At 43.2% G+C, this 27,733-nt stretch overlaps 1 protein-coding gene across 1 annotated transcript in view; it reads right to left on the bottom strand.

The window, feature by feature from the left end:
• The window catches only part of LOC147248353 (polypeptide N-acetylgalactosaminyltransferase 10-like), an 87,374-nt gene that overhangs the window by 32,775 nt on the left and 26,866 nt on the right, over positions 1-27,733 (bottom strand). The window contains exons 2-4 of the mRNA XM_086226823.1: positions 25,003-25,105; positions 23,651-23,789; positions 17,263-17,429 (exon numbers count right to left, since the gene is read on the bottom strand). Of these exons, the coding sequence (XP_086082949.1) occupies positions 17,263-17,429; positions 23,651-23,789; positions 25,003-25,105 (409 nt within the window). The remainder of the gene's footprint in view (positions 1-17,262; positions 17,430-23,650; positions 23,790-25,002; positions 25,106-27,733) is intronic.

Genomic DNA, 27,733 nt, shown 5'->3' with positions numbered 1-27,733 from the left:
AGCGTTTAATGATCCTTCATGTATCTGTCACTTCCACTGCTACAGAGGATAACAAGTTTGGGTTTTGACTGGTTTACCCCGACTAATAAACTCTGGAGATCCATATTTCTAATAACACGGTGGTTCATCAGCAAAAGATGACACCAAAATGAGAGACTGTATGATAGAAAAGGGAAAATAACACTTATTTACCTCCACCAAAGGAGCTAATGTGATCACTTCTGTGTGTGTGTCTCTGTTTGCTTGCAGGAAATCTCAAAAATAGATGTATTTTGATCAAATTTGATAAAAAAAAAGATGAGGATTAATACAGTTGATCAACTATTGGAGACAGTCTGGATGAAATTGTAGATCCTGACCCTGGAGACTGGGGTCTGGTCCGTCTGCAGGATTCCGTTGCTACCATCCGCTAAGTGAGGCAGGTAACAGGCGACAACAATGACTTCTTTCCTGTTCACTTGGTAATCTAAGATTCTAAACATGTGAAGCTTTGCAGCTGGTGTCTCTGACACTTCACATATCGCTGCATGTCACAGAAAGATTGATTTGAGTCTGAAGTATAATCAGTCACGTCTCTTGGCTAAATCATTCAGTAATTTATGACTCTAATCACCAACGCTGACATCGGCTGAGCATACAAACATTTCTTCAGTCAACTCGAACCCATCAGCATTTACGCATAGCAGGAGGTTGAAGCAAAAAATGACCCAAAGTGCATCAGAGAATACGCATTATTTTTTCCCTGCAGAAATGAAATGTAGGTTTTCCAAAAAAAAGAGAGCGAGGATAAAAATGAAGTGGAAGTATGAACATGACATGAGTCAGAGACCAAAGAGGTTTCACAGAGAAAGACCAGTCGCAACAGTCACTGTTAGTCACCGTTCACACGCCACTGCTGATGTTGTGTTCCCTCTAAAGTCATGAAAATCCTGTCCTGTTGTAAAAACATCCCCATGAGGGTTCTTTGTCCTTGAGAGAGTCGGCAGTTAGAGCCTGAGCAGCAGCCTGCCAGCTCGGACCGGCGAGGGAGCTGCTCTGACAGACAGTGCTGTCCAGCCTCTATTACCGATGCTTACGCTCGATCAGACGGCTTTGGCATCAGTCTGTTCTTGGTGAGTCCTCTACTATCAGGGCATCAGTCCAGCACATCTCCCACTACCATGAGCGGGTCAAACATGGACCTGACCCCACAGTTCAATTCACTCGGGACAACAAACAGAACATGGAACGTTACAGCTGCGTGTGGAAACTTTTCACACAACCATTTTTCATATTTTTCCATCACCGTTGTGTTGCGTCCACTGTGTAAAAGACTGTATGCAGATTTTACTTGTACTACTGCAGTGACATTCTGGATTCTGTGTTGGCTTGGAATGTGTGGGCACTGGAATCTGGCGAGTAACATAATGAGATAATTGAATAATTAATTGAGAAGGATCCTTCTTACGGACAATGAGCTTCCCCAAGTTTCTCTTTAGCAGGAGAGGGTTTCTATTGACTGCTGCTGTAAATAACTGTACAATTTGCCCACATTTACTCTCAAGTGTCTCTGTGCTTATTTGTTGTTGCTGTGACATCAGCTGCCCTGTGCTGTTGTTTTATAATTGGATGATTGTTTTTTGATGTAAATTCCTTGCTGACTTTTTTTTTTTAATCTGTTAAAAATGCTACACAAATAAGACTTGATATATAAAGGGTAGGCAGCACGGTGGTGCAGTGGTCAGCACAGTCACCTCACAGCAAGAAGGTTCCGGGTTCGAGCCCCAGCTGGAGCACGGGGTCTTTCTGTGTGAGTCTGCATGCTCTCCCTGTTCCTGCGTGGGTTCTCTCTGGAGGAGGGTTAAAAATGTCTATATAGCGATATTTTATCGATATACACTTGTAGGAAAGATTATCGATACATAAATCCCAGTATCGATCTTTTAAAACGCATTAAATTTTACCCGTTTATTTTTTGGGTTTTGTTTGCCCCTTTACAATCCCGTGATTTAGTGTGTAGTGCAACGTTATTGCAGTCAGATTATCAGATCTCGCAAGATCCAGGCCATGTGCCTCCGATCAGAGAACAACAAGATGGCGGAAGCGCAACTTTAATCTCTGGCAAATTAAGTGCCGATGTCTGGCAGCATTTCGGCTTTAAGAAGCGAGAAAACTGCGCCCAACTCGAAAAAAATAATGCTGTGCGCAAAATGTGCAAAGTAGAAGTTAAGTGTAACGGAAATACAACTAATCTCTGGAGCCATTTGACTAGGCATCACCAAGAGTACACTCAGCAACAAGGAAACTACAAGTTACTGCAACAACCCTCGCTGGAGAAAGCATTTGGGACGAAGTTTCCGTCCACGCCAATTTTTATCTGAATAAATACTTGTGGTTTTTTTTTTTGGCATAACTTTCAACTTGCATGCAGAAAGAGAATCACAGTCAATTTAAATCCAGCAGGCAGTTTTTATTTCAAATAAATCACAGTTGCACAAATGAAAATTACAGGAAAAAAATGGTTTAAAAAACATTCAACACTCTAAAGCTTTGTAAAGTTTATTTCAAGGTTTAAAGGTGGTGGTGAGGAGGACACCCTGATCCTCCCTGTCATCACTGCCATGATTATTTCCTTGGTGCCATGGTTCTTCTGATAATGGGCGGCATGATGTTTGCTGTTAGGCTCCACGAAAAATATCTCCTTTAGGATGCCACAATACAGCCTCTTCAGGAGCGGTCTTCGAAAAATATGGCAAACTCTGCGGTAATAGGAGAATTCAGGGGTTAGCCTCCAGGCCTTATTCTGCCTGGCACCGTAGTTCACACCACGCCAGGCAAAATAATTGTCTTCAAGAATGACCATTGGGGCAGGGGTTGGGCTCCAAACTGAGTCCTCCATGGCATCATAGTTTAAGCCCCGCCTGGCAAAATAATTATCTTCAAGCCTGACTCTTGGGGCAGGGTTTAGTCTCCAGACTGAGTCCTCCATGCCATCATAATTTAAGCCCCGCCTGGCAAAAAAAATTATCTTCAAGTTTGACTCTTGGGGCAGGGTTTAGTCTCCAGACGGAGTCCTCCATGGCATCATAGTTTAAGCCCCACCTGGCAAAATAATTATCTTCAAGCCTGACTCTTGGGGCAGGGTTTAGTCTCCAGACTTCATCTTCCTCGGCATCGTAATTTAAGCCCCGCCTGGCAAAATAAGTGTTTTCCAGAGTAACACTTGGGGCAGGGGTTGGCTTCCAGACTTGATCTTCCTCGGCACCGCCTTGCCTTGGTTTAAGCCCCGCCTGGCAAAATAATTGTTTTCAAGCCTGATTCTTGGGGCAGGGATTGGTCTTCAGACTAGATCTTCTTCGGCATCGTAGATTTAGCCACGCCTGGCAAAATAATTGTCTTCAAGCCTGACTCTTGGGGCAGGGTTTAGTCTCCGGTATGAATTTTCTCCAGCACCATAGTTTAAGCCCTGTCTGGCAAAATAATTGTTTTCCAGAGTAACGCTTGGGGCAGGGGTTGGCTTCCAGACTTAATCTTCCTCAGCACTGTAGTTTAAGCTCTGCCTGGAAAAATAATTATTTTCCAGCGTAACGCTTGGGGCAGGGGTTGGCTTCCAGACTTCATCTTCCTCGGCACCGCCTTGGTTTAAGCCCCGCCTGGCAAAATAATTGTTTACCAGAGTAACGCTTGGGGCATGGGTTGGCTGCCAGACTTGATCTTCCTTGGCACCGTAGTTTAAGCACTGCCTGGAAAAATAATTGTTTTCCAGAGTAACGCTTGGGGCAGGGGTTGGCTGCCAGACTTCATCTTCCTCTGCACCGTAGTTTAAGCCCCGCCTGGCAAAATAATTGTCTTCAAGCCTGACTCTTGCGGCAGGGTTTAGTGTCCAGACTGAGTCCTCCATGGCATCATAGTGTAAGCCCCGCCTGGCAAAATAATTGTCTTCAAGCCTCACTCTTGCAGCAGGGTTTAGTGTCCAGACTGAGTCCTCCATGGCATCATAGTGTAAGCCCCGCCTGGCAAAATAATTGTCTTCAAGCCTCACTCTTGCAGCAGGGTTTAGTGTCCAGACTGAGTCCTCCATGGCATCATAGTGTAAGCCCCTCCTGGCAAAATAATTGTTTTCCAGCGTAACGCTTGGGGCAGGGGTTGGCTTCCAGACTTGATCTTCCTCGGCACCGCCTTGGTTTAAGCCCCGCCTGGCAAAATAATTGTTTACCAGAGTAACGCTTGGGGCAGGGGTTGGCTGCCAGACTTCATCTTCCTCTGCACCGTAGTTTAAGCCCCGCCTGGCAAAATAATTGTCTTCAAGCCTGACTCTTGCAGCAGGGTTTAGTGTCCAGACTGAGTCCTCCATGGCATCATAGTGTAAGCCCCGCCTGGCAAAATAATTGTCTTCAAGCCTGACTCTTGCAGCAGGGTTTAGTGTCCAGACTGAGTCCTCCATGGCCTCATAGTGTAAGCCCCTCCTGGCAAAATAATTGTTTTCCAGAGTTACGCTTGGGGCAGGGTTCAGTCTCCAGAATGGATCTTCCTCGGCACCGTAGTTGCTTGGGGCAGCGGATGGCTCCCAGATCATGTCCACCACTTCATCACTGGTACCGTAGTAATGTTGAAGCTGGGAACAGACCAGATACTCCGCAAAGGAGTTCATGATGGAGCTTCTCTGCTGATGCTGAATAGTCTTTTAGTTTCTTTCCACTCTGTCTGGTCTGAACTTGCTCTCACATTTCTAGATGTACTCTTTCTTTATATATATATTCTTTCACAAGGACTAAATTCAGTCAAATCTTCTGCTATCCTGTCAAGATCACAGTCACATTGTCTGTCTGTGATCTCTTGTACTGAGACTTAGCAGGCTGTGTTCTCATAAGGGTCAGAATTCAAACCTTGTTCTCGAGTTGAGGGCGGCACGGTGGAGCAGTGGTCAGCACTGTGGCCTCACAGCAAGAAGGTTCCAGGTTTGATTCATAAAAATTATAATTTAGAGGATCCAATTAGCCAAGCCTCTCTAGTAAAATCACCTAAATCCTTATTTGAAAGGATCACGCTCTTTATGCCCTGTGGACAATGGCCTATGTCAGGAGGGTGCCCTGCATTTGGGTACATGTTTTGTGTTTTCCCAAAAACTTGAAATCATGACTTAGGCCTTTATTTTAATGGGGTGATGATTTATAATTTCCATCCATCCATCTTCTTCTGCTTATCCTGTTAAGAGTGGTGGGGGGTGGAGCCTATCCCAGCAGCCTTCAGGTGAGAGGTGGGGTTCACCCTGGACAGGTCACTAGTCTATTGGAGGGCCAACACATATAGACAGACAACCATTGGCTCTCCTAGCCACACCTACTGTCAATTTAGAGTCTGGATTAACCTCGTCCCCTCTTGATGTCTTTGGACTGTGGGAGGAAGCCGGAGTACCGGAGAGAACCCACGCAGGCACAGGGAGAACATGCAGACTCCATCCAGAAAGACCCCGTGCTCCAGACGGGACTCGAACTCAGAACCTTCTTGCTGTGAGACGACAGCGCTGACCCCTGCACCACCGTGCCGTAAATAAAACATGTTAAAAATAATTTTCCATTTGGGAATTAATTTTTTGGTGTGCAATCAGAAAATTTAGGTCCCACACATTCAGTTGACCTGCAAAGTTATGAAATATGCAGCATTTCTCTTTTCCCACAGGTTGATAATATTCTTGAGGTGGTGACATGGAACGGCGTGGAAACAACACATGATTAGCTAGTTCATAATACACGAGGCAAAAAAGGTGTATGAACTCTCATGATGACAAAAACTACTTAACCCTAGAACACTAACAGCAGCTAATTTTCCACCACATAGTTCTCTCTGGTACTCCAGCTTCCTCCACAGTCCAAAGACATCAAGAGGGACCAGGTTAATCCAGACTCTAAATTGACCGTAGGCGTGGCTGGGAGAGCCAATGGTTGTCTGTCTCTATGTGTTGGCCCTGAGATAGACTGGTGACCCGTCCAGGGTGAACCCCGCCTCACACCCAAAAGCTGCTGGGATAGGCTCCACCCCCCCCCCCCCAGACTACATTTGAAGTGGTTTTTGAACAATGAATGGTCGTACTGACATATTTGAGTTCCTTCATATCATAGTTTTTTCTTCCTTTAAGCGGCAGATGACCATTGTAGGGTTTACTAGCTCACAAACATTGAACAACTGACAGCCACGACAGTTGTATCGTGAAATGGTTTGTATAAATGATTCACAAATGTCTTAGTTGTTCAAACATGTGTCATAAGTACCCATTTAAAGACAGCGGTGTACATGTCATATTATGCTGCCCTCTGATTCTTATCGAGTTAAAAGGTTTAAATGTTATTATGAAAGACACCAGGCAACCTTTTTGAAATGAGAACAAGAATAAAATCAACAAACATGAGGACTCAGAGAGGGGATGAAGAGAACAAAGAAGGTAAATGAGAGGAGGGAGACAACAAGCACAAATGAGAAGAAAAAGAATGGAAATCTGGCCACAGAGAGAAATGATAAGAAGGCTCTGGTGCATTAAAGCTAATTTTCATGGTCGTCATTTATTGCAGCTGTCCTATTTCTGCAAATCAGTAGAAAGTCCATGCAGAAAGCATGACACCAGTGTGTCTGCTGATTAATAAAACACCAGTCCCTCTCTACTGGAAGTCTGAGCATTCAGCTTATTTACTAATCTTTCCCAATCTGCTTTCATGCTTTACAGCAGCTTCTTTCAACTCCCTCAACGGCCTAGAATGGCATTTCTGCTCTTCAGGGAAGGCTATTAAAACATAATAACAAGTCTTTAGCTGAAACACCACCCTGTCTCTTATAGGCCATTTCTCTTATCGCTGCATTCCCTTCCCCTTTCCTCTGCTTTTCTTATGCTTTTTTGCTGAATGATTCGCTTGAATTTGTGATTGTTTGGTGTTGAGATTGCTCCCATTAAGCCAGCACACTGCCAGTTACTCACACGATTACGAACGCTAATGAAACCCCTTGGGGAAAAGCTCCGGTTCTCAATTTAAACTTCAATTAAAAAGAAACAATCAGAAGAAGAACCATTGTATGGATGTAAGAGGAGACAAAGACACGTGTTGGTCCTCCAAGTTAAAACAGGATGATGATTAAAAAATTTGTAGCAATATGTTAAATATGAAGCACGCAAGTTTGATCTGGGACTATGAGGTGTCACACTGACTGGCATTTTTTTCCCTCCACAACTTTCACAATATCTTCCTCTCTCAGTCTTTCATTTTCCACTAGAAATTCCTGGACACTTGCAGGTACATCAAATGAAGACCGTTTCCCCAGAGAAAAAAGTCTCAGCTCCAAAATCCACTCCGATTAAAACAGAGGAAGAAGAAACAAAATAAAACACTTGTTTAAACAGGATAGCATGCTTCACCGCTTCTTGCTGACTCTCCAGCAGAGACACTGCTGTTTAGCCTCTAGCACACAGTTTAGTGAGACGAGGACATTCAGCCGATGAAAATGAAACCTGATGATAACTGGGGATGCAAAAGAGCAGAATCCACACTCAGCTAAAAAAAAATGTGCTGCAGCCAACATACTCTAAGACAAAATAAATCGAAACAGAATCGAGTACTCGCCGTTCCATGAAAGATGGAGTCTCTGGTGGACGATAATACCGGCTCATCATCGGTACCGTCAAATATTAGCCATCTTTGCAATACACCAGTATCAGTCTGATGGCTCAGTTTTGCCCTTCATTTCATGTTTGTTCCTCATCTGTTGTTGGATGAGGAATCAATGTGGTAACTTTTTGAATTTTCCAAATGCTTTGGAAGTGAAGAAAAAATTTAATTTTTAATGCACAAACTCCACAGATTTTGTCAGTATGCACCAAGAAGGTGAATATCATAAACTTGTTTTTCTATAGATAATATCATTTATGAGGAAAGAAAATCCAACATCATGCTTCCCTACATGAGGTACGTCATAGGAAAAGCACATCATCTGACCTCCTAAGATGAACAGAACATCCACGTCTTACCAAAAAACCCTACGATAATCAGAACATGAGCATTACCATTTATACTTTCATCTGCAATAAAAAAAAGAAAAAAAAAGAAATGTAATGAATTCACAACAAACAGTCGAAATATGTAGAAACTTTCCAACAACTGCAAACTCACATGCAGCACCAGTGTGGCAGCTTCATTGAAGGAACAATGCAGGTCTCCTGTCGAGTTACTGATGTGTGTGTGTGTGTGTGTCAGCTGTTCTCAGAGCTGAGGTTACTCTACTGATAAAGGCTCTCTCATTTCTGCTCCACTCTGTTACAGCATCATCACATGGCCGAGCATGTAGCTGCCTCCCTACACGCCCGCACATGTAGATGACAGATGGCGAGCGGAGGAACCAGTGGAGAAAGTAACCCATTAGCTGAGCTAACCTTGAAAGTGTCCGGGAGGTTGGAAAGCTGGAGGCGAACACTCCCCTGCAGGGAGAGCGGGGCATGAACAGCCTCCCTACACGGGCTGCGGAAATTCAATTACAGCCTAATGAAGAGTGAGCTGACCTCCTCTCACCATCGCCACCCCTCCTCCCGCCTCCTTCTCCTCTCTCACCCAGCTCATCATAAACTGTAGCTGGGCAGGTTAGCAGCTAACTGGTTTCACTGAGACTGCTGGTTGTGTCACAGTCCAGACTGTAGGTCTCTCCTCATCTCCTGAGCAAGCTGTCATTAATACACGGTTTCCAGCGAGAACAGAACTGTCCGTGGTACTGCAGTGAGGCTCAGTGTTCCCACCACAGGTCACGGTTAACCATGAAGGATGCATCTGCTCTCTGTCCTGGCTTGAACCAGTGTCTGCTGTATAGACGTCTAAGCCTGACAACATGGAATTAGATATGAAAGATGTCTTGTGGCGAACAAAACATTTTTCTTCTCTATGGTGTCTTTGTCTGTCAGGGATCTTTGGTAACGTGTCACAGCAGAACGACAGTTCCCACCCATAGTTCCCCGTCACACTCAAAAATACAACTTACTGTACAGGTTTGAAGAATTCCCTTCAGAAGTACAATAGCGGTCTTTACGAGGCCAGAATTAAACCTTTTGACTAACACCAAGGGTACAAGGTGATTTAAAACTCACTCAAGGATACATGATTGTCTCCCCCCATGGCAAAGAGTAAAGCAGAGTTAGAGTTGTGTTATGGCTCAAGCAGGTCCTACACCATAGGCGACACAATGCCCTTCACCACCTGGAGTATCGTCTACAATTACACCACCGAGACACTTGTTGGCAGGGAGCATCCACGCCGCTGTGCTGAGTTTCTCCTCCTGTGTTGCTCCTGTTTTCTCAATGCAGCTGATTTGCTTTACTGCATTTTTTTTCTCTAGAGCTCTGGTTTTTCTTTGGTGAGAAACTATAACAGTAGCTCCTGGATACGGGCCTGGATACAGAAGGCTACTGCCATGTTTCAATTTTTTTTTTTCACATCCCAAGCGCTACACTTATGAGCATGGAAAATACCAACAGCACAAGCTTCTCCTGCAGTGACTGGACTCTAAGTATTCAGCTAAAGCTAATTAGCAGCAAGATGGACAACTACCACACTCTTCTACAGAAAGCCGAAGTGTTGGAAACCAACATTTACCGCTTCGTAGGAATGACACCACCTTACTATCAGAACAGGAGAAGAGGAGAATAATGCTAACACACAGCTAATTGGCACTACGAGCAAAAGCACCAAGAAACAGGAGTGTCATGTACAGAGTACTAAATCTACAAGTGGAAGTCCTCCCTGGAACGAGAATAAATCATCTCCGTGGGAAATTGGAAATGTATGACAGGCAAAGCTCAGCTACCAGAGATCTGTGATGCTTCTGCAAGAACTCCCCCTCAGTGGGACTGGCGACTGCTATGAAGCAAATCATTTTGAAACTAACATCTTGAATAACTGCTACAGAAATAAGTGAAACACAAAAAGAGAGCTCAGACCAGAAGAGATGGCGTAGAATCCAGAGTGTGGAAACACAACAGCTGGGGTCTGTGTTGCCACCATGTAGAGTAACGACTTTGCACTTTAAGCCACGGAAAACAGAGGAGATGCTTATCAAAAAGGTCATGATCTTGAAACTGACATGGGAACCAGCAGAAATAATTACATTCATGTTTATTCAATCCGTCTTCGAGCACAACAATGTTCTGTCAATCAGTCGCAAATGTCCTCATTTGTATTGCATTTGTCTATTCATTATCATTCTACCTACAGCTTCTCTGAACATGATAAGCACTAGAGATCCCCCATGGTGCACTCCACCTTTGGGACCCAGGACTCGTATGGGTTTGGATTCATGTTTTATATGGTCAGTTGGAGCAGGGTCGAGTCAAGAAGTCTGCTCTTAAAAATATGTGTAATACCCAGGTGGATCGAGAAGACCGGGCCCTGATTAAACTGCCCCAGCCAGTGTCCTTGCTCAGGAGAGAGAAAACTTGAATTCACAAATGTCAAACCTCGCACTGAGCGACCATTTCAGTCTGGCTCTAACGGTGAGTGAGTTTCTGTGGAACCCCACGTGGAAATAACCAGTGTTTACATTCTATGACAAAAGTAGTAGAAAGTTTTGGTCTCTGCAGTTAATTCCCTCATTCATATTAAATGGAACCATTTATGGTCAGTCCCGTTCATAACACTTCTTTAGTTGTGTCATGCAGCCCAAGAACCATCAACCTCCTACAGCTGGACTTGGACACACTCATGTTTTCATTTTCTCTCTGTGAAAGGATGTCAATAAGAGATCAAATTTGTATTATGCCTGTGTTTAAATAATGCTGTGTGAAGTACTTGATATCAACCAGGTGTGCATCTCCACTTCCTGATCAAGCGTGCCACGAATACAGATGATTTCTTTTTTTTGTTTTTCATCCACGGTAGAAATGTTTCATTTTGTGCCAAAGGCAAAATATGCAAGCAACAAACAGAAAGAGGAGGTTTTTCTTCTCCAGTCTTAGACCTCGCTCAGCACTCAGCAGATGCTGTGACTGCATCATATCATGCACTGGTGAGAATACCGTGGGAGGAAAAACTGGCCCCTCGTCCTTGTCTATGATGGATTTGTTCTTTTATGATCGTTTAATGTCAGAACAGAAACTAGAATCATGCCTTGTGGTTGTTTGCCTCTGCCAACCCGAGCAGTTGCAGCTTACATCCACGTTGTCCAGACTAATAATACGCTGCATGTTGTGCAGATCGATGGAGTATCAATCAAAGGTTTGAAGGTTTGTCTTTTTTACAGACATGGAACTGATCTTTATATCCTCAAGACGTAACTGAGATGGCATGGAACAAAAGCCAGAAACTCGTTTTTGCGGACTCTTACATGGTCACGCACACGCTTAAGAACCACACTCATTTAAAGAGTGTGGTTCTAGACCTGCTCTGTCTATAAAGGAGAAAAGACACGGCGTTTGTTGTGATATGGTGCTCCATTCATTAAACCAAAGAACTGAACTGACTCAGCATTAAAGCTGAAACTCTGGATGTGAAAGGTCATCCCTTCATAATTTCACGCTGTCAGATATTTGTGGTGATGTTTAATCAGAATTGGAACGAGAGTTCTTCTGTTCTGGTTCAAAACCTTTTGTCCAAATTGAATTCACTCATCCTTGAATCCAAGTGAACGTTGGTGCCAAATTGTTAAAGATGCCTTCACTGTCATTGGACACAGAAACAACACTTGTCCTCTGCATTAACCCTCCGCTGCACCGCTCTGGGGGAAACTGCTGATCTGCTCGTCCCGCTATTGGTCAGGATCGCCAGCCAACAACCAACATTCATGTTTTTGATGATGGAGGAAACTGAAGCACCTGGAGGACAGAAAGAAAGCCATGGGGGACCACCATGCAGACTCCGCTCAGAGGGGCCCTGGGACTCTAGACCTGAGACCTGCTGGCTGAGAGGCAACAGCCAGTGATACCAACTGAGCCACCTCGTCTCTGGATTTCCCCGTGAGGACTTCATGATTAACGTGCTGAGAAGCCCAAAAATGTGTTTTGTGCAGTCAAAACCAGATCAGTATTCTACCAAATACAAAGAAAGTCCCGAATCCCCGAATGAAACGAATATAAATCACTGTATGCATCATGTGTGGACAGGACAAACATTGACTTTGGCTGGTGGATTGTTGTTGAAGCCTGACATTAACATTTGCCTCTTGCTGGTTCCTCCAACTCAACAGCAGCTGAGATCAGCAGCGAGAGCAGCACTGAGGTCAGTTCCGGGTCAAACATGGACATGGTCAGCTGGCTGTAACTGACCGAAGGATCTCCCAGTCAGATTTAGGAGCTTTGTGAGTTTGATCCCTGGAAGAGATGGATATCATTCACACCCTCGACTGTGGCTAAATGGGACAAGAGGAGAGGAAGAAACAAGAAGAAAGATGAGGATAGAATAAAGAAGGGATATTTAATGGCAGATAAGTGGGGCTGCAACTATATATCACGACTACAATATTTAGGTCAGACGAGAACTTTTGTTCTCCCACAGTTGTCATTAACATGTTCTCGAGTACTTAGGCCAGGCATGAGAAGAAATAACTGAATACAATCAAGTGGGGAAGTTTTTTTTTTTTTTTTTTTATTGCTGATCAAAAATGAATTTGAAAGGATGAGAATCATGTCTCCACACCATCAGGATCAATGGACTTGATCAACTGTCTCATCGTTTCCTGTTGCATCGGCCCATCACCAGCCATTTCAGGCTGCACATCATTTGCAGTTTCTTGGTCACAATTTCTTGTCACGAGTCTTTATGCTTTCAACCTCACTATGTGATGAAAGAGAAACGACTCTCCTCGTCTAATTCTTCATATTTAGCCATAATTCCCAGCATGTTGATTTAAATCTCACCATTTCAACTTTACTCTTGGCATGCCAAGATAAAGTTTCTTTTTTTTAATGCTCTTCTGTAATGTTGATTTGAGAATGAAAAATATTCCCTGTCTGGCCATCAGACTGCATTGAGGGATATCCTGAAATAAGAACATTTCACAGTTGTTTTTCCTTGTTATATGATTAGAGTTTTATTTTAAGTAAAACACTGTGCACTCATCTCTCAGGCTAGTTGTATAAAATTTGTACCAGCTCGTGGCTATCTGTTGCTGAAATTGGCTTAAATTCTGCTTGACAATTAAACTGAGACGTGACCAGTGTCAACGTGTCCTTGAAATGAGGATGCTGAGGCCCTAATTGCTCTCGAGGAGGAGGAAGAAGAGGAGGAGGAGGTCGGCACCTGGCGCGGGAGCCTTCGCCATCGGTGCTTGAATGTGTTTGCGTGCCGTTCAGGTGGAAAGAGTTGATGAATCCACCCCATTTACCATTTTACACACAAACATACAGAAGGGTGAGAAGGAAAAGCACAAACAAAAAGAGACGTCAGGAGATGAAAGAGGGTAAACGTCAGGAAATAGACAGAGGCGATAAAGATAAAGAGCCGTCAAGAAAAGACAAAAAGGAAATGAGATGAGACAAAGAGAGGATTAAAGGCACAAAGACTAAAAAAAAGAGATGTGCAGGAGAGCAGTAGAGAGGAGATGGAAAGGGGAGAGAGGGATACAAAGAGACATTAAGGCAGATGAGGGGATAAAAACAGCAGGTTTCAGTATTTCCGTGTTATCTGTGAGTCAGTGTTCTGCCTGACTGAGCTGCTCCTGCTAACAAAGAGGTGAGCGTGGGCGAGAGACACTGAGGAAGGTAGGGAGAGGGAGGGCAGGAACATGGAGAGCGAAGCGGCATGGAGATCGTTTCACAATGACAAGGTGATATCTATTGAAAAATAGATTAATTTGAATTTAAATATTGCTACATGTAATTTCAGGTTTTTCTGCACACTCGTGGGTGGAAGAGGAAAATTATTATCAACATTTTGAAGTCTTTTTTAGATTAGATATTTTTTATGTGCACGAGAACAGCTTGTTCTAAAAAAAAAAATACATCTACAAGCCTAATGGAACTTTAATTCCTCTACATGAGTTGCAACAGGGTTGCTGTGACAGAACTTTTATAGTGTTAACCAATTTATTGGAAAAAAGCACAAGTGTACGATGACTGGTACGTGGTTGGGTACTGACCTCTGTACTTTAAGCGAATGGACTCAGTAGAGTTGGGCAAAATGGCAAAAAAAAACCCAACCCATCCTGATTATTTTTCATGGCAGTGCCACCATCTCCCCTCCATCACGATTCTTTATTTTTTCATTTCAGAAAATTTTAAAAGTTATGGCAAGGGCCATACGTTCCTTGTCGGGCTGTAATCAACCAAAGAAATTCTTGGTCGACTGAAGCCCTCAAATTTCGACTAAAAATCGACTAATCTTATATATGAAAAACAGACTGTGTCAACTATCAGCACAAAACCTGTTGAGGAATATTTAGACAGTTGTTTCTGTCACGTTATAATAACTGACTGACGCTATCATTTGTCCTGCGCAGAGCGAGACTGAACAGAGGAGCTCGGCATCGCGGCTGAGACACAAATACACTTTTAATTTAAAACTTTACTCTTAAACACAAAAGGAAAGTCCACTGTAAGAATTTTTACAATTGAAACAAAACAATTATTAGACTAAAACATTGACATGTCAATTCTGATACGTTCGTATACTCAAAACTGACGGGGCAACCTAAGGTGGACAAGTTAGCTCACCGTTTCTAGGTGATACGTCGTGTTTGTGGTGGAGCTGTGACATGAAAACTGTTGTTTGCAAACTTTGCATTCGACTTTTTTTCCATTATCTATTTTCATGAAATGCTGCCACGCTGCAGATGTCTCTGACATGGTGGACGAGGACTGACTTTAAATGAAACAGTCAAAATTACATAGACATTCATCAAACCACCACACGACTGAACACTCTTCAGTCTGTCTGTCTCTAGCGGGTCAGGCTAGTCCAAAATAGCGAAACGGGGGGGTGTTCAGGCAGGAACGTCCTGACTTCTGGTCGCTGAATCAGACATGGCAGTCAAACCAGTGCAGAGTGTGAATACTCTGAGCTCCGACAACACAACTGTATACACCACAGGATAAGGTAATGAACACACACACACACACACACACACACACACACACACACACACACACACACACACACACACACAATGTTGACAAGTTTTATCTTTCTAGGACTTCCACAACAGCACACGCACTTCAAAAAGCAAAACAACTTTAAAAAGCCAGTTTTTCACCCCAAAGTGCATCACGTTTGATGCTTGAAAGCAGGGTTGAATTTGAGGATGAGACAACAAAAAGATCAGAGGCAGGCCACAAATTAGGAAAAGTATCAGTAAAAGTAGTAATGTAAAAAGTCCAATCAAGCTTTGTCCCCAAACATGTGTGCAAAGAACAACTGTGTGGATAAGATTTTAGCTCCAACCGCCCAACTGAACTTAGTGAGCCTGCAGATTTAGCCAATATTGACATTAATAATTGAGAAGTAAATTTTCTTAAAACACCTTTCAGCTCAGATTTTCGGTGTGATTATCCGTGAAGACCGCTGGAAATAAGCTGCCTGTAGTGAACAAGCTGTGAGTCAGAACTTGTAAAATGCTGAGGAGAGGAGAAGCAGATTACAGCGAGCAAACATCAAGCCTCACAATAAAAGCCTCTGACCTCTTGAATCAAATGATCCAGCGCATAACAAACCCCAGCTGACACTGTAAGAGATTCTCCAACTCACACTTATTCTGCTGACCTTCTCTGGCATATCCAGGTACCGAAAAACAGTACAGGTCTCCTGCGTGACTTCAGGATTTGAAAGGAAGTGTAATGATGCTGTGAGACTACAAACTGAAAAAAAAACTCCCAAAACTAGTTTTCTGCTTTAATAAAAGACAAAGTCCACAACATACAGACTAATTGGTCAGAAAAGCTCAAATATAAATCATCTGGTATCTGAGCATGAGAAGTTTAGTTGTTTTTAAAAAGGGTGAGAAGGAGATGTTAATGCAAAGTCTCGTGCAACAAAGAAAGCAATTGGTGCCTCAAAAAATACAACCAGGAAAGCGTCTCAGTTGCTTGTCCTTCTGCTGTCAGCCGTGTCATTAAGTAAAGCCTGCTGTCTAATTTATGACTCAACTTTTCTATATTTACATCCATCACACACATCAGGCTGATGACAACAGTTTACCTCTTTCTTCCCCCACATTTTATCATAAATGAAATGTTCAGAAGCCTGCAGGTAACTGGGTGTTCTGAGTTTGCGTCAAGTATAAGTGAAGAAAAATGAAATACATTATTGCAGCTCTTTGTTTCCGTCAACTGCGGCTGTCCTGTGACCACAGAAACCTTTCAGTTCATCCTCAAGTCCAAGCGGATGACAAAATTCCCTCTGAGCATCCTCAACCCCGCCGTGATGTCAGACGTGCAACTGATCCAAGCATACAGCTCGAATACATTTCTTTGGAATGTATTCAAATGTCATGAATTTCAACACATTCTCGTCTAATGACAAGAACCTCGTAGTTTAAAGTGACACACAAACAGCTAGCACAAATGTACATGACCAGTATTTAATCCAGTCCATCCGGTGAAAATGCTCCTTCGTTTCCCGTCTTTCTTTTCAGCTTCTCATATTTTGGTGCATTCTCTAATTACTGAGGACGCGGAGAAGTCAGCAGGAAACGTTGCGTCACACAGTGGCTGAGCAGCAGCCTTTGTGATGAATGTCTTGTTCTCTCCTCCGTCGAGACCCTAGAGATAATATTGCACTTGCCCACCGATTTATTATGGAAGGGTTCAAAGCTGTACATTAACTCCAGAGTTCAAACTGATTAAGATGCCTGTGTGGGAATACCAATCTTCATCAGAAACTGGATTACTGTCGCGCTCACCTCGCTGACCGTAGCAGGGTCGCAGAATGCAACCATTAACATAATCATGATCGTATAATGATGATATAATTTTCATGCAGCCTGCGAGGAGCATTTAGATTGGAACTTTCTTATCACTTTGCAATAATAAAATAGCTGTAAGGATAATAAAATGTTAAAAAATCATTTCCAGAAACTGCAGAATCCTTTCTTTCTAGCGAGCTCTATATTTGTGCAGCCAGTCAACAATACTTGCCAACAAATAAGTCAGTACAGTATAAGCCGTGTGTGTGTGTGTGTGTGTATGTGTGTGTGTGTGTAAGCATGAAAGAGACTGAGGAATAGAAAGCCACAGTGTGCAGCTGCGCTCATGTATCCGAGGGAACGTGTTGTGTATGAGTACACGGGCGCAGGTGTTTTTTCAGAACAGTAACGAGCATGTGTCAGCTGTACCTTTGTCGCTGAAGTCGTCGACCAGGATGACCTCTGCGATGAGCTGCGGGGGGGAGCGGTTGAGGACGCTGTGAACGGTCCTCAGCAACGACGACCAGCCCTCGTTGTGGAACGGGATGATGATGCTGGTGTTGGGCAGCTTCTCTGCGTACAGCTTCTGTTTGCAGCTGCGCACACAAACACAAGAACGTTAGAATTACTGTGTTATGTTCCTTCAACATTCCTTAAACAACATTTCTCCCCCCTCTGACTGTTTAGCAAGTTTACCATGATGACACTTCCTCCAGCCAGGGGGCCCAATCACAGTTGTGTAATGGTGTTTAAAAGGAGGTCGCATCACAATTTGAAACTCTCTGTCCTGTTGGAGGTCCAGCGAGGGCGATGAAGCTCATTGGCAGCTATATAAAGCCGAGTGAGTGATCGCTGATAGAATCATCTGGTTGGAAAGAAGAAGCTCCAGCAGGAAGGGATTTGTTTCCAGCACCACAAACATTTTTGAGCGTGTGTGAATGGTTTGCTTCTAATCTAATAGTTATTGCCAGTTATGTTTTTTGGGGATATTTAAGTTTTTACACCTCACATGAGTGAGCAGTGACGGAGATTTGCACATTATAAGATGATTTACGAGCAAAAGTCCCTGATCAGTCAGTCCTGTCATGGAAATAAACACCAGATGTGACATGGGAAACAACAAAAACCACATAGGTCTCCGAGAAACCAATGAAGAGAGACAGAAGTCTCTGTAGAGACAGTCATTATGTTCCAGGCCCGTCTGCCTCACACACACACACACACACACACACACACACACACACACACACACACACACACACACACACACACACACACACACACACACACACACACACACACACACACCCCACCCACTGCTATCATGTCATTCATCCAGTGAGTGAGTGGGATGAATGAATGCAGCTGGGATGTCCGGGGCCTGCTGAGGAATGATGTGGCACCTGCCTATCACGTACCTTTCAATCTGCTGTCTCTTTGACAAGTCAAACAGACTGCTTCCTTCTTCCATCCAGTGAAGAAGAGAAAGCGCGTGCGCACACACATGCACGCACGCAAACGCACACACAGCTCGGAGTCAGTCTTCTTTGTCACAGTGTCACGAGGTCAGATCATGTCCACTTGATCTCCAACATTTTCAAACATAAACATTAACGAGTGAATATTTCTGATTGTTCGGCTCTTGTGCATACTGCTAAGGTAAACAGTGTTCCAGGGGAAACTTTTTACTAAAACAAACAAAACAACAGCGTTCAACCAAAGAATCTTCCAGTGAAAATGCAAAAAAAAAAAAAAAAAAATCGTAATATTTTCTTCCATAATGGCTTTGCAGCTCTATTGCTCCAACTCCAATTCCTTTGACATCTAGCAGCCATTTTGGACACTAAAATTAGTGTGTATGTGGATTTAATTAACACCCAGGAACTCTTCTCCCATTATCAGGAGACCGGTTTGTCTGTCTGTTGTCTCCTCCTGTGTGCTGCGTTTCATCTCTTCATCCGTGTGTTGTCAGTGTGTGAGGTTTGAGAAGCAGTGACGGGTAGACGTCTGTTCTGAATCAACAAAGCAGCTAGCAGCTAACAGGATGAATTGCTACCATAAAGAGAAACAGAGTGCCATTCAAAGCGCTAGCTTGACGGTCTGCAGAAATTCAGGGTTCAGAAAATGTTAGCAAGCCACTGTACTAGCTAACACGTGGGTATTCTCTCTCACTGTTGACTTCAGCTTCATTCTAGTTTCTGTCACTTGTTGCTAGTTCATCTAACCCAAACAGCAGGTTGTAGGCCTCCACGCTATACTGAGCCATGGAGAGCAATGAACTCTCTTCCCCTTAATTAAGGGAACCTAATAGTGTTCTGTCTCTTTGCTATAGGTGGCCTGTGTATCAGGTGTAGCTGCATTGTTTCTGGTCTAATAGTACCGTGCCAGGAAGATGACACGAGTCCAGTGTTTGCGGGCACCATTGTGTCATGTTTACAACACAGCTGATCGCAGGAGGAGCTGATAATTATCTGCGGCTACTGCAGAGCCCTTTGACATGGGGATTAATTGCTTCTTTCCCCTCTGCAGACAAAAGCCAGATGTTAGCAGCTGATTTGTCCAGTGCTGGGTGTACGAGGATCGTTTGTTGCGGTGGTGATAGAGGCTGACAACAGATGCAGGATGGAAAACATGTTTGACAGCTAATGCTTCATAAGGTCACAGGACGTAGGAGTTCTATGAATATGACATGAAAAATGCATAATCACATAGAGTATGTGTAATTCTAACAAACCCTAGCAGAGAAAACATTTAAAAACCACTTCCCACACAAAATGAAGGCAGGGTCAGTGAAAGACTCAGATAGTGGGAAAGCACTGAAGGCTGATCAGTGACAAATCAGGTCAGCGGTTGCTTAACAGACAATATTTATCATACTGCTGTTAAGTTTTTCCTGTATTTAGGGCTTTAATGAGTGAGAGGAGAGCTGGAAGAACTGCAGGAGTCTTTCCTGCAGCCACAGGTCCATCTGGCTCATCGAGCTTCTACAGCAGCAGTCCTTTAAGACCGAGGGAATGTTGATCTTGATGTATAAAAATATCATGCCAGCAGTCGGTGATACAGGGGCAGAGGTGAAAATTAGTCATTATTATTTGCTCCATTTTTGTTTTATTTGCTTCAGCGGCGTTCTCACACGAACTTCAAAGGCTCAGTTTGTCCAAATGACATTAGAAAAAAGTCAATTTATTGTATTAGTCCTGTTACAACTGGAATTTGTGAATGTTATCCTGACTGAAATCGTACCAGGTGGAATTTCTCAAGAGGGTACGGGTGGGAGTCAAATTACTCTGGCATGGATATGCTTCAATCAGCCCGTACTCAGCCTGGTGTTATGTGTAAGTTCCATGGGATCCGCTGCATTTTTTACGGAGAAAAAAACAGTCAATATTCATTATCATGTGCAACTAAAGCAAAAACAAAGCATCCCTAATCAAAGAGACAAACTTTATGCAGCATCGGACTAAGAATCTAAGCCCACCGCTGGAAAGGCACACCGCTTTCTGCTTATCAACTTCTTCTGGATATGTGACTAAAAAGTTTACCCAGAAGAAAGTTTGACAGCCACCAGTTGTAAAGGGACACATCGTCACCTCCTGTTACAGAGACGGACATACTTGTGTTCATAAAGTCAATTCATTCCTGTTCATGTGTACTGGGAGGAGGAGAGTAATCCAGTTAAATGATCTTACAGCTCAATTTTACTGTGTGCAAAAATGTACTGCTGAATGTTTCTACGGTGCAAGACTGGGAGATGAAAGTTGACCTCAAGAGACCATTGCCACAACCACGCTAAGGCCAGACGTGGCGCAGATCTAAGAGGACTCGAAGCAGGTAAGTCTCCTGGAGCTCAATGAGCCTTGGGAGGAGGCCAATAAGAGGGAAACGAAAGCACGACGAGTGGCGTGCAGGTGCGAGGCTGTTTAGGTGGGATGCAGATGGTTTGCAGGCCAGTACCTACAACGTGCTGGGCATCACTATGAAGCACTTAGTAACTGTGGTGGAACAAGTAGTCTCTGCACATGAGATACATCAAAATCATAGTCTAAAGCTGCTTTTTCACTGGTTAAAAAAACAACCTACCAACATTTGGTTTTTGTCTGCAATAGAAACAAGTTTAATTAGCATTCACTCTCTGGTCAATGACAGCTGTGACCCAGGTGGTCCGCCCACTTAGGGCAGGATGCTCTGGTGCATGTAACTTCTTTTTGGGAACAAGCTTTTATTGATTTTCTTATAGCATTTAAAACTGAAACTGACACCACAATGGGAAAGGGGTCAATTGGGTTTTTAGGGGTTTACTCTGGTTTAAACACCTGCATGCATCTGGGTATGTGCTGTGGGAAAACGATTCACGGATCTCCAGGATTTCTGCAACGAAACGGTTGGGTTTTGATGAACTTGTGGACTTTGATCTGCTACCTCAGAGTCAGTAAGGTATCTCATACAATGCTGTGGTTTTGTATTGTCAGTTTGATAAATAAAGTATCTTGTGGTCATTACCAGGGCATTGATTTTGTCTTGTTTTCGGAGACGTCGCTTGTACTATAAGGTGACTTCCTACTCCAAATCCTCTTCTAATTTCTTCCTCCAAAAAGGACATCCCCCTTGAAGAGTCATCCCAGCCCCCGCTCACGGACAAACAATGGTTCCGGTCCACTACAGCACACATCTATCATTAGTTTTTCACACCTTGCACACAGAAGGAGACGTCAATGACACTGATAATTGCTGTCAAGAGTGTGGTTTATAAGTACATAGGTGTTGTGTGGTGTGTAATCAGCTTCTGTCTGTGTAAAGCTACAGCTCTCCAGCGAATAGACCGGGCAGGTTGATAATTGGAACAATTGTTCCAAACAGTGCTTGTGGTAATGAGTTGGGACAGATCCAGCATGGAGAAATAAAGGTGTAAACAATGCTATAAGTAGCGTTTGGTGTAAGGGCGAAAATATCATGTCGGTTGCTGTCATCACTCCCACTGGAGGGGGGGGGGGGGGGGTGGCGCAACAATGGAGGGCAGAACTTTAGAGGCAGATTTGGTTTCATCGACATGCTCTGACAAACTTATGATTTTACCTCCACTTCCTTTTAAACACTAGCAATTAAAACCGCTCATTTCTTAAATTGCCAAGACCAGGGTTTCTCAACCCCCGGCTGGGCTGGGTGAGAGCCCGCTAATGGGCCACGATACTCTCCGCAGTTGAAGCTCACTTTTTACAAGGCAAATGTTTTTTACATATACATACAGATACATAATATTACTCTAAAAAGGGGAGGAAAGAATATAGTTAGACCGTATAAATGAGCACAGCAAGGATGCATTGACTTCAGCGTCACAATGACGAAGGTTCACACTCCTGTTTTTCAGCGTTAAATGATGATGCTTTATGTCTGTGACAAACTCTGTGGTCTTGTTTAGCCACTTGGTAGCAGGCACTGTTTTTTAGGCACATAAAGGCTTCGAAATTCAGAAGTGGTCTACTCACTGCAATAAAACCTATGCTCGACACTTCATCTCCACAACCACTCATTTGAAACATTTCACGTTAACTCAAAGAGGCCTAATGGTCAGAGAACTGGCATAAAAAGTGCACTGGTCTACAGATATTGAAGCTACACTCTTGAAATATCAAGAACTCAGCAGGCTACATCAACAATTTGAATACCTGTTTATACATTTCCTCTTAGAAACAGATTTCCCAGGTCAGTCCAGCACTGATTCTTGTTAAACTCTCCTCGATTAGTCAACCACCATCTGCCATGAAGTGCTGCGAGTCTGCAGATTTTCAATCCAACCAAAGCATTGCTGCACCAGGTGATTCATTTTTCCTCTCTGCTTGATGGAGAGCCAATCGGTGCTGCAGTCTTTGGCTGGAATGAAAACCTGCAGTCTCTGTGGCCCATTCCTGCCCCTATTCAGATGAAACTACCCTAACACACTCCCAAGATGTATTTTTTTTTGTAGACGAAATGGCAGTTTTTCCCGAGGTTACTGGGCACTTTACTGGAAAATTCACAGGGGGTGTACTTTTCATCTCTGTCCATAAAAATGATTGATGTGACTGAATAAAATGGTCGGAAAATCACCAACATTGCTCAGGTGCAAATGGAAAGGGAAGGAAAAAAACTCTACAATCAAAGATCATAAATTATTCTTCAAAAACGAAATACTTCCTTTGTCCTGGGGCAGTTTGGAAAGATTTCCATTTCACATTAGGGATGTCACCAAAACTGTGACTGTGACAGGAAAAAACAAATGTTATCCTGAGCCTCATTACTTGGTTTTCAAGATAACAGGGTTTTATGAAATCAATTAAATATCAATTAAAAAGACAGATATCTTACAAAAAAAACAATTTCTGCAATATGTGTGCAGTACTGATCAAAACAATAATTGTTCTTGTGATTTTTGCTGATAATATAATTGCACGACATCATGTGCGCTTTGACAGGATACCCTCAGGTGCTGTTATCTGCTGTGTTCTCTCTGGTCTGACAGGCTAAAATCCACTGAAAACAAGCAAAAATACAAGAGCAGACTGCTGAAACGCCTGCCAGAGGGCACCCGTCGTTTCCCCCAGTATTACCAATGTATACAGAGTCACTATAGTTAAATCATTACATTTGTAAAAACACTTTTTGATTCAACTCAAGATTCTCCAACACTGTCTGACACAAACTCCCAATGTAAAACTACATCACACGTTCTATTCTTCTGCTCATGACTTTGAGCTAAAACTTGCCACATAAGCCCCTGTTTTCCTACCACGGTCTCCCTCCCTTAGACAAACACTCACTGGCACACATACAAAGGACTCACTTTGGATTGCGGATATCAGGGACGGAGCGGTTGAGGGAGATCCTGTCGCTGACATAAATGTTGAAGCCGTTCTCCCTGTAGGCCTGGTCGACCCGGTCGGCGTCCGTCAGGGGGAACGGCTTCCCCTGTTCACCGTTGCCTGCATGAAAAACACACAAACAGATACATGTGTAACACAGCATGCATAAATCCTTCCCACCATCGTACAACGTGGGCTCTTTTCCATGGCTAAGAGGCATTTGGTTAAGATAATGAGCAAAATCCAAGAGGAAGCAATTTTCTGGAAAAGCACTTAGGTCACCTCAGGGTTGACCTCAGGTGAAAATGAAACGCGAACTGAACCAAATCAATGCTGATAATCTTTGACGCCACCTCTTTGTTTGATAATGCAGACAAAATTCATGACCCTCGGCATAAATGTTTACATAAATACTGTCAATGTCAGCAAAGAAAAAAAAAACACACACCAGAAAAAAAAATTAATTAACAAATGAAATCACTTCACCACGCCTGTGGAACCAGCCCAGCGGTACTCTGAACTGAGCAGAACCTCTGTGATTGATTGTGCCCCGAGATCAAACAACCCTGCTTCTGGTTTCCCGTGTCCATATTTTAAAATAGATGCTTCCGAGTTAAACAAAGCCCTGACTGACATCCCACAAAATCTGAAATAATACAAAACAGTCAGGACAGACCAGGATAGAAAAACTGGTGCAGGGCACAAATTGTCCAGTTGCAGGTTCATGGAGCAGTTGCAAAATAAATACAAGCATTACTGCCCAAATCTATTAAAAAAAAGCAACTATCGTAGAAGGAGAAAAATAATGAAACACAAAAAAAGAAGTCTAATCTGCTTAAAACAGTTTGAAACTTTAGCAGCTTTATCTTGTCCAGAATATTGAGCATAATAAAAGAACCCACGATTAAAAAACAAAACCTGTTCTAATTAACAGACACGTTTCACACGGAGTAAATGATCCGCTTTCCCCCCTAAAAGGAAACGGTGGGAAATAACATTTAGAGCATTTAATGGATCATGTCAGGGATAAACCCATTTCAACTAATTTACATTATTTTTGGAGAAGCCGTTAAGATTTCTCTGAGCAGAAAATAAAAGTGAGTCTGTGCAGCAAATAAACAGTATTTATGGCGGTGGAAGTGCATCCGCAGCACAGAGGTGCACCACTGCTGCAGAGCAGAAAGACCCACACAACTGATACTGTATGTTGGTGCATTTGACAAGATTTAAGAAAAAAACAAACAACAAACAACGTTTTTACACTTCACGTAGTTCTCATCTATATTTGGCAGCGTATTCATGATAAAGGGACAGTGGGGCGTTTGGGACCGACCGGATCTGGAGGCGTCCCTTTTGATTGCTTCATAGTTGTGCCAGTCTTTCCTCCGCACGCCGTCTCGGCCCACTTGATTGTCTTTGCCCAGTCGATTCAACCCCTGAAAACACATAACAAGAAATGGTTATGAACTCTGGCAAACACATAAACACTATGTCCAGCGAAGTCTGCAAAACAGTAACTCGTGTAGAATATCTCAAGATATTGTGATAAGATTGTACTGTGATCCACATATTGTGATATGGATCATATCATGGGGTTCTGGGCAAAACATAGCCGCCTCATTGGAAACACCGTACACAGTTAAAATGAGTAAAATCCTTGTCTTGAAAGGTTAAACATGCAAAAGCAGCGGTGTGCACCTTTAGCCGCAGTTATACAACAGGGCAGCACACGAGCGGATTTTCTCTTCCTGTCAGTATCAGTGTCAGCGGAGAGATTTCTCCAGAGCAGCAGACTCTCACTATCCAACAGCGCTCTGCTGAGAGTTTATCCGCAGAAAGTGTACTCTTCTATTTCATGCTTGACGACCTAGTGAGGTGAATATCAATGCTGTGATGCACAACTCAGCGGAGGCCTTATACACACAACCACACACATACAGACAGACGCACTGCAGCTCGGCATACAAAGGCAGAGGCGATTTTTTTCTCCTTTTCCTTTCACCTCACATTCTACACAGTGAGTGACTTTCAGCCCCTCTGCACCGTGAATTACAAGATCAGAGCACAATGGAGAAATAATTAGCTCGATGGGAGGGGGCAATTAGCGAAACACTTTAAATACAAATGGCACCACTAACTGCATGAAATACCATGAATTATAGATCCTGGTGCTGGTTTGGAGGAGTATGACACTGAATAACCACCTAATGTACATGATATACACACACATTGGCTTGAGTACTTTTACTACATGTGCGAGTGTCTGTTACAATCATGTTATCATGATTCAAGGGTTAAAGAATTACCATGAGCAGCAATTTGGTGACTCGACCCATCTGGAACAAAACAGTCATCACACAAACTAGCTACTACTAGTTAGCTCTCTGCCAACAAATGATTTGATCATGTGGCTCTTTTACCATTTTATTGTATATTGCATGATATTTTACAATATAAGTGAAAGGGAAAAGTATTTTTTTGACTACAACCCATCACCTGACGAATGAGGGAGGGACATAAAAAAGTTTTCATAGCATGTAAAATAAGTACATGCCCCTGAGTTAGCACATATCATCTTTTCAGCAGGGGGAGAAAATGGATATGTTGTCTTTATCAAAGAAATTGACAATAAACACAGGAAAGATGTATTTTTTCTTTAATGGGGCCTTTAGAAGTGACATCAGACAGGTTCATGAAAGGCTCAATGACGTTGTTCCGCATGTGCTGAAGCTCAGACTTCTAGAAAACCTGCTCGCTGTGTTAACAGCTCTCCATATGACTGGAGGATATTGTTAACGCATCACTTCCTGGTTAAGAACAACAACAAACTAAAAAATCCATTGTTTAATTTAGGGAAGTCCTCAAGTTTTTTTTTGCCCGTGATCTTGATGTGAGTCCTTTGAAGTTCTGCCCCACCACACTCCTTCACCCACTCTACCACTCTTCACCTCCCTTGGACATCCTCAGTTTGTCACATTAGGACCAGACAAGCAGCAAGAGTCCATCTGTGCAAATTTATAGTAAAAAAAAAAAAAAGCGGGATTGTGCCGCCCCATTTCCTCCTGATTAAAATTTCAGTGCACGTCGCCATGATATTCCTTTGGGGCTTTTCTTGCTGCTCAACAAGACCTTGAAAAACAAGACAAGGAGAAAGGAAAACTTTTGAGCTAATGTGCGCATGTGGTAAGTTTTGTGGCAGATGAACGTGGGCTGGTGATGAAAGGAAGGAAAGTAAATGAGAGAGACAGAAGAAAGGGGATGAGAGAGACAGATGGGGGGATGTGAACAAATGTGTGCCATGAAAGCAAGGTAAGGCGAGTAACAAGATCTCTGCAACGGAAAGCTTTAAATTCGGAACAAACACTCGTTTATTAACGGACTACATTTGAATGTCCCAACATCATCTTCTAGGATGTAGGGGATGGACCTAATTTCATGGTAATCGGTCCATGTGCGGAAACAAGCCAGTCTGTGGGAGTCATTCAGATGAAACGGTAACTATCGTGTGTCTGCAGCTTCTATGTGAAAAATCCTTTGTTTACAGAACCAAGTCCACTGGGGCTCAGGGATTTGTTTAAAGTTAGCGACAGTGAAATGTGGACGGGGCAGTGGTGCGCTCCCCGTGAGCCTGGATGAGCAGGCTGGATGCTCCTCTTCCATCAGGAGCTGCGACCAAAAATGTGACAGCTGATAGGTTGACTGGCAATGACTCTGTGATTGACAGCATATCCGTACACGTCTGGCCCAAATGTAGATTGGCCTCGGCCCCCTGGGACCCTAGAGGCTGGATTATATTTTATATCACAACAGCTGCTGACACCACAGACCTGTAGTAAAACTGCATTCCATATATTTGCTGACTGTGTGGGCCAAAATAAAAAGGTTAAACCAGCTGGATATTAAGCCAACGTTAACTTTCAGTATTGGCCACAAGGCTGATTTTGATCCATAAATTAATAAGGTCAGGCTTCTGTTTCCTGGCTAAAAGCTCAAACTCGACACCACATCTCCGGTGCATCCCTCACATCAAGCTGCAGCTTGAGTGAAAGGGTGATGTCCAAAAT

This window comes from Aulostomus chinensis, chromosome 15 (assembly GCF_037954235.1).
Source record: "Aulostomus chinensis isolate RoL2024-O1b breed Wild chromosome 15, RoL_Achi_v1.0, whole genome shotgun sequence".
In the NCBI taxonomy this organism is placed as follows: Eukaryota; Metazoa; Chordata; class Actinopteri; order Syngnathiformes; family Aulostomidae; genus Aulostomus; species Aulostomus chinensis.
Note: the sequence above shows the minus strand (reverse complement) of the source record. Positions and strands in the feature narration are given on the sequence as shown.